The 13245-nt window shown below is 56.7% G+C and overlaps 1 protein-coding gene across 2 annotated transcripts in view; it reads left to right on the forward strand.

Moving 5' to 3' along the window:
• CXXC5 (CXXC finger protein 5) overlaps nt 1–8003 on the forward strand; it is a 36848-nt gene extending 28845 nt beyond the window's left edge. Inside the window, exons 2-3 of one of the 2 annotated variants that reach the window (XM_017825658.1) lie at nt 1176–2235; nt 6934–8003. In XM_017825658.1, coding sequence (XP_017681147.1) covers nt 1450–2235; nt 6934–6978 — 831 coding nt within the window. In that variant the 5' untranslated portion in view covers nt 1176–1449 and the 3' untranslated portion in view covers nt 6979–8003. The remainder of the gene's footprint in view (nt 1–1175; nt 2236–6933) is intronic. The other variant, XM_017825659.1, reaches the window with a different exon arrangement.
• The last annotated feature ends 5242 nt before the right edge of the window (nt 8004–13245 follow it).

A 13245-nucleotide genomic window follows, 5' to 3' on the forward strand; every position in this document is an offset into this window, starting at 1 on the left:
ACAAGTGTTTGCAGCCACACTGGGCCCAGCTGCCCGGGAGTTGCCCCGGGGACAGTGGCATAGCGTCCGTTCCGGGAAGGCTTTGCCTGTCACCGCAGAGCCCGGGGCGCCTCCGGAGTGGCCGGGCATGTGGGCTGGGCACACCGGGGCATGGCAGGAGGTCAGCACTGGGGCTTGGAGGTGGATGCTGTGGCTTTTCATGGGGCTTGGAGGTGGATGCTGTGGCTCCCTATGGGGTTGAAGGTGGATGCTGCAGTTCCCTGTTTGGTTTGGAGCTGCAGCATCTTGGTGGGGTTTGGAGGTGGACACTCTGAGTGCCCATGGGGTTTGGAGGTGGATATTGCAGCTCTTGGGGGAGTTGGGAGGTGGACACCATTGCTGCCCATGGGGTTTGGAGGTGGACACTGGAGCTTTTGGTGGGGTTTGGAGCTGGACACCATGGCTGCCCATGGAATGTGGAGATGGACATCATGGCTGCCCAAAGGAATTTGGAGGTGGACACTGCAGCTCTTGGTGGTGGGGTTTGGAGGAGGGTGCTGTGGATCCCTGTGGGGCTTGGAGGTGGACTCTGTCGCTTTCCATGTGGCTTCCTTCCCCAGCCCAGAGCTGGCCCAGGGACATGATCCGGGAGGAGAAGGAGGACGAGGAGCAGGAGGAGGGTGAGGGCTGCAGCCCAGCCTGAGCTGGGTGAGCAGCATCACTGGAGGCCATGGGAGCCAGGATGCTGCCTCTGTGGCATCCGGCTGTGGGGACACTGGCGGCTGCAGGGTGGGAACCAGGCACCCCTTTCATGAGCTCCATCTCCCAGCTCAGGAGCATCCCGCCGGCGCCTGTGGTCCCATCCGTTGTGGGGCCGCATGCCGCTGGAGCGGAGCAGGGGATGAGCCCCGTGACTTCCCTGGGGCTGCCGTCCCCGGGGGAGGAGAGCCAGGCACAGAGAGTCTTTAAGCATCGCGGTGCCATTGCTACCAGGCCAGGACTTCCCCTGTGACCCCCCACTTCTGTCTGGATGGCGACCCTTTTAGAGAGCAGCGGAACGGATCTCCACCGAGGTCCGTTCCCTGGAGTTCCTTTGTTCGCGGCGCTGAGACTTTCATGGCAGGGGGAGGAAGAGCCGCTTTGAAAAGCCCGTTGGCTCTTGCCAGCGCTAACTCTCTTTTCTTTTCTCCTTCCAGAGCCGCGTGGTGTGTCCCAGAGCCGCAGAGTATGTCTGTGCACTGAGAGTGCCCTGAGTCCTCCGCAGCCGGCGCGGGAGGAGACGCCCCGTTGATGCGCGTTCCCGTCTGAGCATCCCCGGTGCCCGGCGGGCTGGTGCTACCAGAAGGGCTTTGGGGGTCTTTTGCTGTGGCATTGGGGGTGGGGGTTTTTTTGGTTTTTTTTTCGTCCTTTTTTTTTTTTTTTTTTTTTTTTAAATTTTGGGGTTGGTTTTGCTGCTGTGCTCCGAGCACCATGTCAAACTCGGGCTCCCACCAAGACACTGGGAACAAGCCAGAGACGGAAAAAAATAACCAGGATGACTCTCAACCCCCCGTCAACTCCGAGAGGAGGAACAAAAGTGGAATAATAAGTGAACCTTTGAACAAAAGTCTTAAGAAGTCCCGTCCACTCTCCCACTATTCCACCTTTGGTAGCAGCAGCTCAGTAAGCGAACATTCAGAGAAAGGCAACCCCTTAGCTAATGGCAACGATGCGATTGTGGATAAAAGTCATTCTACCTCAAAGCACAAAAACATCTCTAGTATGCTGAGCAAATTAGACCGGATGTCGGAGCTCTCCTCAGAAGGACAGACCGCCCTCCAACAGTTTGCTCAGTCGACAGAAATGCTCAAAAGAGTGGTACAGGAGCATCTTCCTCTAGCAGGCGAGCACGGGACTGGTATCTCTGACATGGAGGCAGTCTCAGCTGCAGAGACAATGAACGGCCCCTCTGATTTTCCTTACCTGGGGGCTTTTCCCATCAACCCAGGCCTTTTCATTATGACCCCTGCCGGCGTGTTTCTGGCAGAGAGCGCGCTCCATATGGCTGGCTTGGCAGAGTATCCCATGCAGAATGAGTTGGCATCTGCCATCAATTCGGGGAAAAAGAAACGGAAAAGATGCGGCATGTGCCCGCCCTGCCGAAGACGGATAAACTGCGAGCAGTGCAGCAGTTGTAGGAATCGCAAAACTGGCCACCAGATTTGCAAATTCCGAAAATGTGAAGAACTCAAAAAGAAGCCTTCTGCAGCACTGGAGGTAACCGGCCCCTCTCAGGCACCCTAACCCCTCCTCGGGCTGCGCTCCTGGGTTCGGATCTTGCCCTAGATAATAAAACACCTGGTACTTCTTACTTTTTTTTATTTTTCCCTTTTCCATTAACAGCTCTCGCAGTGAGATGTGTGCTCTGCCCAGTGCCCCCAGACCCTGTCCCCCCTTGCATACTGGGATTGATTGGTGTGGGGAGGAGGGCTGGGGTCTCTTCCTGGGGCACCTGGGCACGCTGAGCTCCACTCTCCCCTTTGCAGGAATGGGGGCTCTGCTGGGGTTTTGGTGGTGGTATCCCTTGTCCTGAGCGGATGGCAGCTCCCTGAGCTGGGGAGCAGCATTTAACCCCAGGGGGTGGGGAGGCAGGGGGTGACTTTTTGGGGCAAAGCTCAGAGTAACTGGTGATGGTGAAACCCGTGGCTGGGGTGCAGCCAGAGCCCAGCCCCTCAGCTCACCCTGCTCTGAGCAGGAGCACAGTGGTCCCTGGTTTTGGGACTGCTACAGTGTGCACTGGGCAGCATCCCCTGTGGTGTGGCTGTGCCAGGTGTCCCATCCATGGGCCAGCAGCCATTTGGGGTGGTCAGGATGAGGCCATAAGGCACCAGCTGGATTTACCAGTGGTAGCAGTGCTGCAGTCCCCTCTGGCAGTGTACCTGCTTTGGCACCCAGCGGAGCTGGGAGCACCCCTGCTCCTGCTGGGGATGCCCAGGTGCCCTGGGGTGAGGCTCTGGGATGGTGCCTGGATTGTCACCACCCACCATGGCCCAGTGTGGATGTTGCCCTTGGATTTGGAGGAGCTGTTGGGTTGGGGTGTCACCTTGCCAAATCCACCGGGGACATGTGACATTCATGTGGGGACCGCAGGGAAAGTCCAGTTATTGTGTGGGTCTGAAATTCAGCTTGTGGCCATGGGCAGCTGCTGGTGATGTGGTGTGGTGTGGGTGAGGGCTGGGTGCCCATGCAGGGATGTCCCATGGTGCTGCACACCCATGGGTGCTCTGGGCCTGTCTGCAGGGTCCCCAACGTGTTGTGCTTAAGCCAGGTTTGGTTTTTCTGTGAGCTGATCCCACCATCAGCCGTGCTTTGTCCTTCCGGTGAGAGCATCCCCAGAGCTGGCAGAGGCTCAAAAGTCACCTGGACATCAGAGCTGGATCGTGCATCCTGGCATGAGGGCATTGCCCATCCTCTGGTGGTTCCAACGCAACCAAAACCCGCCGCTCCCTTAGCCATGTTCTACGTTTTTCAATTAGCATCAGCTCTGAATGAATACTGAAGGGGAAAAAAAAATCCATTTGGGCGGTGGGGATGAGGAGAGGGGGACTGTGTCTTTCAAAAACCGCTGTATTGCTAAATTATATTCTTGTTCTAATTTGCTGAGTCAGTGATCTGGAAAAAGGGAGAAAGGGAAAAAAAAAAAAGTTCATTTCTTCCAAAGAGTCCTAAAGCGGGTCAATAGACTCGGAGCTCGCAGCAGCCGGAGGAGACGCTCCCTTCTCCCAGCGCTGCGCTGGGTCCAGGGGTGATAAATAGCACCAGGAGCCCGTGAAACAGTCACCCCTGTGATTGGCTTCTCCATCTCACGACTGGCTGAGAAACTGGAGCCACTGAAATAGGGCTCTTCATGTGGTGGAGTTGGACCTCACCAGAGATGAGTCCCCATCCCTCCTGGGCGCAACCTTTGATGCGTTGAGGCTGAAGAGAGATGTTGTGCTGGTGGGGGTGGAAGCCTGGGTAGGTGTGGGTCACGCCAGGGCATCACCAACCCTTTTTCAGGACAGATCCTCCCCTCTCTCACAATATCCACTTGCACCATGTGTTGACCTTGATAGAGTTGAGCAAGACTGTGGCTGGGTCAGGGACACCGTGACCCCAGCTTATGTCCCAGGGTCACCTGGGTCAATGGCTGGGTTGTTAAACCTAACCCTATGTCAACCAGCCTTGGTCATATGTTGTGTTGGGCCAGTGCAGGGCAACCACCAGCACTGCCTTGTGGTGGAGACCAGTCTGGAGAAGGCCAGGATGGACTACTGGTCCTGGTGGGGTGCCATCACACTGTTGTACTTGATACTGGGACAGAAGGGGCCACTCAGTGGCCCTTTATATGGAGCTGAAACATTCACAGGCCTTTGTGAAGCACCATCCCCCTGTCGGGAGTGGTGCCATTGCCTGGGAGAAGGACAGTGACTCTGTCCTGCCAGCCCTGTGCATCCAGAGGAATGTCCTCGGAGAGCCCGGACAGGGGCCGCAGCTGTGATTAAACATTGATCTAAAATCAAACAGTAAAAAAAAAAAAATAGAATTAAACCTTTATGGCGGCATAAAAAAACGGGCTAAATCCCTCAGCCGCCGTTAAGCTTTATCTGCACATCTACAGGGCCTGAATAACCAGTTACTGCTGGTGTCCCACTCTGGTGGTGGCTGCCTGGGGCTCTGAGACCAGTGAGGCAGGTTGGGTGCTCGGAGCAGGCAGCAGCACGTCCCTGCACTGACCAGGCTCCTCTGGGCTCTTCCAGCCCCAGCAACCCCGGCTAATGCCGTGGGGACTGCTGGCCAGGTCACCCTGGGCTTGTCTGCAGAGCTGTAGGTCACACAAAGGCCACGAATAGTTGGGATTTGACTCAACAGAACTGTTCTCTATCCAGAGAAACTGTGATGAAGTGCCTTGAGGCCCCAGATAGCACCAGTGAGGGTCGTTGCCACCCTCACGTCGGCCTCACAGAGAGACCCTCACCACAGAGGGCAAGGGGTGAGGGTTTTAAACTGAAAGAAGGTAGATTTAGGTTGGACTAAAGGTAGATTTAGGTTTAGATTTAGATAGAAATGCGCTGAGGGTGGTAAGGCCCTGGCACAGGTTGCCCAGAGAAGCTGTGGCTGCCCCATCCCTGGAAGTGTTCAGGGCCAGGTTGGACAGGGCTTGGAGCAACCTGGTCTTGTGGAAGGTGTCCCTGCCCATGGCATGGAGTGGAATGAGGTGATCTTCAAGGTCTCCTCTAACCTAAACCATTCTGTGAGTCTGTGATTGTGATGATGAGGGGGATCAATCCTGGGCATCCACATTAGAGCTGGTTGTCCAGCTTCCTTTAATAATGAAGGAGCAGACATCTCCTTTCAGACCCATAAGGAGCCCCCTCACCCCTTGTTCCTCTCTCCTGGGATGATGGATCTGGGCTGGTGGCCTTTGCTGGATAGTCCACCATGCTGTGCCACAGCCCTGTGCATTGCCAGGCAGAGGCACTTGGGCCTTCCCCAGATGCCTGATTTTGTGTCACAGAGACTTTCGGGGAAGGGGTGATGCCTGCAACTTGTGGCTGCCCCGGCTCAGTTTGCCCAGAGGACCTGACAGGGGCTGGGAGCAGGAGCAGGAGTGATCTGTCAGCAGCCTGGTGGCACCACCAGCTCCTGCCCATTCCAGCCCTTTGCCCCCCTCCCCTTGCCCAAGCCCCACTTGTGGGTTGTGGTGCCCATGGAAGTGAGCACGTTGGGGTCCCCCAGGGATGCTGCCCTGGTTACTCATTGAGGCTTGGTGGGTGTCTTGATCCAAGAGGAGGACCCAGTGAGATCAGTCTGACTCCTGTGTGGGGTTCAAGACCGGAATGTGGCATGGGTTTGACTCTTGGGATGCTACATGAGGTGTCCTAGGCCTGCACACGGGCTCAACGCCAGGAGCTGGGGCTGTGTCCTCCCCACCCCATGGCAGCCCAGTGTGCTGTCCCGAGCCCATCACCACGGCCTGTGGCCTCTTCCCATTGGTGTCCCTTGCTTGTTTGGAGATGCAGGAGCTGAATGCAGGGCCCTCTGAGGGGACTGTGTGCCTGTCTAGCACGGCTTGGCCTCGCTTGGAGGCTGTTGGCACTGAGAGATGTTGTGGTCTTTGCATACTCCACCCGTGTTCCCATGAACACTGTGCAGGTTTTCCACCCCATCCAGCTGGGAAACATCCCTGGTTCTCCTTCCAGAGGACCACAGTGCTGTTGGGGCATTGCCTGGAGGTGGCTTCAAAGAGGTCTCATCCGTTGTTGGGCACGTTGTTGGGTGTGAGGTTGAGCCTGGTGGGACTCATCCCTCTTCCCTTTGAGGTGCTGAGAGTTCCCTGCTGGTGCCTGGGGCTGCTGTGTTGTAATCAGGGTTGTTCATTGGGGCCGGGGATGATGTTCCCTGTGTCCCGAGCAGCTCCCTGCCTGGTGTCCCCAAGCCTGTCCAGCTCACTCCCCGCCTCAGTTTGCACCTAAATGCACTCCTAAACCCATCTGTTGGCTTGGGTCCCGTCCTGTGGGTGTCTGTCTGTCCATCCATAGCAGGGACAGTGGGGGCTGGCACCAAGGGGGCTGTTGTGCCAACTCCCCATGGCCTGACCATTGTGCTCACGGGAGGGGAAGTTGGGGGCTGTGCCACTGTCCCAGGGACACGGGAATGTGGGAACATTGGTCGAGCTGCTGTGCCTGTGCCCTGCCAGAGTGGGAGGCTGGCAGTCGGGGGACCCCAAGATTCCCTCCAGCTGGCATCCTGGGTTGGAAATCTTGGGATACACGGCTGCACTGGGAGGTGCTGAGCCCGGGATGAATCTGTCCCGAGGCAGCTGGCCGGGGTGCTGGGCTGGGGTGAGGGGTGGGTGCCCAGCCCTGCTGGACCCGACCTAACGCCTTGTCCCTTCTTCTTCTGTCCCCCCTCCCTGTCTCTCTTCCTTTCCAGAAGGTGATGCTTCCTACAGGAGCCGCGTTCAGATGGTTCCAGTAGGAACGGGAATCCCAAAGCTCTGTCATCCAAGTGCAATGTCACTGCTTGCTTGTGTTGTCTCAGGCAAGGGATTTTTGGCTGAAATGAATGGATGCACCTGTGTCTCTTTAGAACCAAAAATATTTTCTCGCAAATCTCATTCCTGTTTTTATAATTTTTTTTTCTTCTTTTTTTTTTCTTTTTTTTTTTTGCGTTCGTTTTAACATCTTCGAGTCCTAGTCAGACATTTAACTGCTTTTCAAATAAAAAACAAACAAAAAAATAATTAAAAGAAAAAAACAATGGATCTGTAAAGTACCAAGACTTAATAGACAGAGTATGGACAATCAGTTTCTTTCTGTGTTTTGGTGTTGATGTTGTTTATGTGTGAAAGATGCAGTACTTGTGTAGGGAATGTAAATTTACAGTAACCTTTTAAAATCTAGTTACTAATAAGCACTACTGTAATTTAGCACAGTTGTTTAATTGCACCCTCATTTATACTTTTTATTTGATTCTTTCCCATCATACAATAGAGTGGATAGTTTCTAGAATGCCTCAACTTCATGTTTATAAATGAGAATATGTTTAAAGCGATGTAGTATCCCTTCTCCTCGCCATTCACCTCTGGAAAGTTTAACCCACAAGAGGGTTGGTATAAAAGGTTGAAGAAAACAATTGCTACACAACCGGCGGATTTCAAAAGAAAAAAAAAGGGAAAAAAAAAAGAGTAAAAAAAAGTCAAAAAAAAAAAGTCATTGTTAGTTTATTAATATAGAACCAGAAATGCTGCGTACAGAAAATCCTCCTAATTGCAACGGTTTACTCCTAGAAGTAATTTTTGTAAACTTACGGAAGTTCAAATCAAAATAAACCAGAATATTGCAGGACCTGTGCTGAAGCAGTTACGCAAAGTGATATTTCTCTTCTGTTCACCCCCCGTCTCTCCAGCTCTCTCTCCATCATTAAATTGAAATGCTGTTTGTAATGTTTTAGCGATCCAGGCTGTTTTTGTGAATAAAATGAATGCATGTTTTGTGTCATGATTTCCAGCTTGGTTATTTCTCTCCCACCCCTCTGTCCAGCCCTCCGGGCCCCCCCAGTAGCCATGCTGGCCGAGGTCCCTGTGCCCCCACCTGCCCATGCGCCACGGTCCTGCCGGGGCGTGGTGGGACGGTGTGATGAGCCGAGCTGGGGCGTGGTGGGACGGTGTGATGAGCCGAGCTGGAGTCGCCCCGGCTGCTAAATCCCCACAGTTAATCCCAGCAGTGGCTGGGCTAAGCCAGCCTGGCTCCTCCCGGGGATATTTCCCAGTTTGACCTGCCCAGAGTTTTACCCAGCAGCGCCAATGCCGTTTGTTTTGGTGAAATAATGTTATTAGTGGGTCACAGAGAACCTCGGCGAGGCTCGTTTTGTTGGGACAAGTCTAAAACGAGCTGCCAAAGGTGAGTGGGCTCTGGGTGGCTTTCCACACTTGGCCTTGTGCTGGCACTGGGTTAGCAGGAACTGTCTGAGACAACCAGACGGGCTCAACCACGGACAATCCATCATGCTCACTGTTGGTGCTTTGGGTGCTGTGCAGGTGGGCTGAGTGCCTCCGTCCAACCCCCAGGAGGTTCTCCAGGGTCATCCCAGCCTGGCAGGAGGTAGATCCGGCTGGACCCAGCTCTGCCTTGCCGGGAGGAGGTAGCAAGAGCCTTTGTCCCCAGCTCCAGCCAGCATTTGGACCGGCATCTGTTGGCCAGATGTGCACTCGGCAGAGGGGGGTGACAGCGGTGCATAAGCTCTGTCCCTGCCTGGCAGAGACCTGCTGGGATGGAGCAGAAAGTTCTTGGGGAAAACTGCCCCAAAAGCGCCCTCCAGCAGCATTCCACCCAGATGGTGTGGAGCCCAGACTCAGCACCCCGGTCACACCAGTGCCTGAGCCCAGGGGTGCCTGTGGGAACAACTGGAGCACGTGGTGACAGCGATGTTGCTGGGCCAGCATGGGGAAGGACAAAGCTCCAGGCCTGCAGGGACAGACTGAGCCTGTCTGTGCCCCAGCAGTGGCATTCCCAGCTCGGCTCCGACCGGGGTGGCACTGGCAAGGGGCTGCTGTGAGCTGGTTCCCAGTTCGTGCTGCTCGGGCAACAGCCGAAATCACTTAGCAGGAATGTGGGGGGGGGTGTTATGGGAAAAAGGAGTCTGGCTGTTCCTTTTACGACTGTGGCTGAGGGTTGGGGCTGTGTGAAGGCACAGCCCTGGCACCCGGGAGGAGTCAGCCTCTACCCCATGCTGGGAGAGTGTCCTGGGGAGCAGCACGCAGAGCCCCCCCCAGACCCAATCCCCTGGAGAGCTGCTTGGGGGGTGCTGCTTCATCCTACCCACAGCTGGGGCTGGGGATTGCTGGGAATGTCGCCCTAGCCTGGCTGTGTCACCCCCAACAGGGCTGTGCCTGGGGCTGTCATTGGCACGGGGAAGTGGATGGCAGGGACCATGGGTATTAGGAGGGGAGATGAGCACTGGCAGGGGAGGGCAGCCATAGCAGGCATGTGGTGCTGGCAGGGAGGACATGGACATTAGCAGGGGACAAAGAGAGCAAGGGCTTCCCCACGTGGGAAAACAGGTTTGGGAGAAAGGAAGGAGGTGGAAACAGGGTGGGATTCAAACCCTTCCTGGGTTGGGAGATGAGGTGCTGGGTGCCCTCCACCCCACTTCCAGCTCACCCCTGTGCTGGGCTGCACCCCTTTGCCTCCCAGGTGTGTGTGTAGGTGGATGGCCCTGTGCTGGATGGCCTGGAGCCCTGCCTAACGAGCTCCTGTCCAGGCAGGACCTCAGGCATCCCCCAAGGGTGAACCCATCCTCTCCTCCATGCTTAACCACTGCCAGGCACAGCCCCTGTGCCCGGCTGTCCCCACCCAGGGCTGCTGTCCCCAGGGTGCCTGCTGGCAGCCAGGTGACACAGGGTGCCTGGGACAATGATAACGAGCTCGGCACGGCACTGAGGGACAACCCTGGGCGCTATCACAAGGGCTGGCCTCGAGTCGCTCTTAATTAACATCCTCATTAAACAGAGTTAGCAGAAGGGCAACCAAACCTGCCTGTGGCCCTCGGGCGTGCTGTCACAGAGGGCACAGCCATGTCCCAATCCCCACTTGGCCTTGGTGGCGTGGGAAGGTGCCAGTGAGTGACACCAGGTGAGGCCGGACTCTGGTGTGGGGCTGGTCCAGTGGTGGTTTCCACATGGAGTGCCCTGGCTTGGCGAGGATGGATTCCGGGGTGAGCTGCAGCAGGAGCTGGAACGTCCACGCTGGTGCCAGAAACGTGCCCCGTTCTGGCACAGGGGCACCCTAGCACTTTGTGGGGTACCGGGCTTGGCTGTGGGGTGTCCCCCGCGCTGGGTCTCAGCCTGATGCCATGGGCTGGCGGCCCCCTCGCCCCGCCGTCCCCCGGGCTGCAATTAGCAGCCTGACCCCGGGCTGACCCGCCCCCCCGGCGTGGGGATGGGGCAGGATGCAGGAAGCGCCGAACAAAATGTGCTTCAGCTGAGCCGGATGGCGGGCTCGCCGCGAGCGCCGCCGGCCAGGCGTGACCTCCCGGCTGCCTGATCCCACTGCCGGGGCTCGGGGGGCTGCTGGGGCAGCCAGGGGCCGAGGGCTGGGCGAGGGAGGCTGTGAGCACCTTGCTGGTGGGATGGGAATGTCCATGAGTGTCGAATCCTGGTTGCCGAGAGGGGACCCAGTGCACGCCTGTTCACCCCAAGAGCGGGTTGGGGTGGTGAGATCTGCTCAGGCTTCCTTGGCAGGGACACTGCACATCCCAGTGGGCTGTGGGGACAAGCCAGACCCACAGGTGTCAGAACTGTCCAGCATCTCTTGCACAGCTGGGCCATCAGTGAGTGCTCCCTGGGCTAAGCTGACATCAGCTTTGTTGTTGGTTGTGGCAGCCCCACAGCAGCCAAACAGGACCCACAGAGGTCTGCCAGAGATCCCCAGGGATGGCCAGCCAAGGAGGATGCTCCCTACTGCACACCTGGCTTGGCTCAGGTTGTCTAATGTCTCCAAGGCCTGGGGCTGCTGGGACAAATCAGTTGGGAATATTAATCTAAATAAACCTTCCAAGTTCTGCTCCCCACAGCTGGCCAGGTGACCTTCCCTGTGTCACACACATCATGGGAGCTTTCCAGGCCAGTTTCCAGCCTTGGTTAAAGTTCTTCTGAAAAGTTGCAGAGTTTTCAAATTCAGGCTAAGGATCCCTCATCTCTTTGCAGATTCTCCACTGGGAACGAGTGTTGGCTTCTTCCCCCCAAAACTGCCCATGCCGAGGTGTGAGACAGGGGAGCAGTGTCCCACCAGGTCTCTGGGATGCTGTGCTTGTCATTGTCTCTCTACCAAAGCCTGAAAAGGGGTTTTCTCAGGGAAAAGGAACCATGGGAGATACTTTATCCGTGAAGGCTTGACATCCACATCACCTCTGAGGCTTCTAGAATTCCTGACCTAACATCACACTGAGATCTCCCTGTGCCTGAGCCGGGGCAGAAGGATGTTTATCCAACAGCATCCTTTGAAAGGACCCTGTAGGTGGGAGCTGACACCCATTCCTGCATCCCACCAACCCGGGTGTCCCAGGCAAGGCAGAGCTGTGGCTCCAGCTGGCCAAGTGCCTTGGCTGGCTGCCCTGCTGTGGTGCTACAGGAGGCTGGGGATGTTACTGCAGCTGTCACGGGGTGGTTTCTGCACAGAAACTGCCCAAGGTCCTCCTGCCTGGAGGACCAGAGTGCACCAGAGCTGCAATCCTGCCTGTGCTGTGTCCATGGAGAAGCTGTCTTGGTCTGGAGTCAACTCCCACCCCTGCAGCCTGCAGAGGGATGTGCTGGCTGTGCTTGCAGGAAGGAGGACACCCCTTCCACTCCTAGCTCCTTGAGCCCCATCAGAGAACCCCAACCTCCAGCACCCCACAGCCGTGAGCAGCAAGGGCCGTTTGGCCTGGTTGAGCCACAGTACCCCTCTTTCCAACCACAATCAATGCCTGATTGTTCGTGGTGATCACGCAGGTGCTCCCCGGTCCGTGCTGCTCTCCCAGCCAGCGCCCGGCGCTGCACAGCCCACGCCAAGCCACGGCAGCTCCCGCCTAATCAGGGACTGGCTGCTGTGCCAAGGCCGGTTTCAGCACTGCGTCAAGATGTTTTAAGGCCAGAGCAGTCAGGATTTGTGAGAAATAGGTCGGCCTCTGACAGCAGAAGGAGGCTACTCGGTGCAAGACGCGGCGTTACCGGGCGGGGAGGCAGCGGCTGGCACGGCGCGAGCCTTCAGCCCTCGGCTGACGGTGGGTGGACGACAGCGGCTGAGCAGGGGCTTAGCAGAGCTGACAGGTACCACCAGGCTGAGCGGGGGGTTTGCAGCCTGCAGCCTGCCTCGCCCCCAGCTGGGCTTTGGAGCCGGCAGCCCTGGAGAAGCATCAGTCAGGGGAGTGGTGTCTCCCCCCCACAAAGTGCTGCAAGCGGATGTGGGGCTCGTGGAGCACCCAGATGGTATTATGGGTAGTGGGAACACAGGACCAGGATGCCCTATCCTTGTCCCCTCAGCCAGTCCTGCAGTCCCCCTTGTAGCTCTGAGCCAGGGCTGGAGGATGAGATGCCCATGGAGCAGGAAGGATGCCCTGCCCTCTCTTGCCTTGCCTCTGAGAACCTTAGGCTGGATTATCCTGCAGCTGGGCTGGCTGGACACTCTACCTTAAACCTGCCCCATCACACAGCCCCTCTCCCTGAGCCCAAGGGAGCCTGGGGCAGGCCTACCAGGGGTGAAGGAGCTGTTTCTCTGTGTTGTAGGCAAACCCATGAGCCAACAAGTGCTTAGAGCAGGTTATACTAAATGCAGGAAAGGTGCAGGATGAGACCTCCCAGATCATTAAGTTCCTTGATGGTCCATCTGGTCCCACCTGCCTTCTGGCTTTGCCTGTTCTCTTTCTCTAGACTGAAGGGAAATCATGACCAGAGTGTTCCACAAGGCCACCTCCTGCCATGAAGGTTCCTTGTGGACAAAAAGACACAGCAGGACAATCTTCCGCTCTCATCCCTGCATGTGCCACATTACAGCATCATTTTGCCCTGGCAGAGCCCTGGGTGATCCTGGGTTTCTGCATCTCCTCACCTGCCCTTGCCACTGAGGTGTCTTGGGGGGTTTGGGGGTGGGCAGGTGCCTACCTGCCTTCTGTCCTTGCAGGCTGGGACAGCAGCAGTGAGAGCCAGCCAAGCCCACCCCCAGGAGCCGAGGGCCGACGCCTCCATCAGCACATCCCGCTTGACCTTTA

The sequence above is a fragment of the Lepidothrix coronata genome, unplaced genomic scaffold, assembly GCF_001604755.1.
Source record: "Lepidothrix coronata isolate B3197 unplaced genomic scaffold, Lepidothrix_coronata-1.0 Scaffold121, whole genome shotgun sequence".
Taxonomy (NCBI): domain Eukaryota; kingdom Metazoa; phylum Chordata; class Aves; order Passeriformes; family Pipridae; genus Lepidothrix; species Lepidothrix coronata.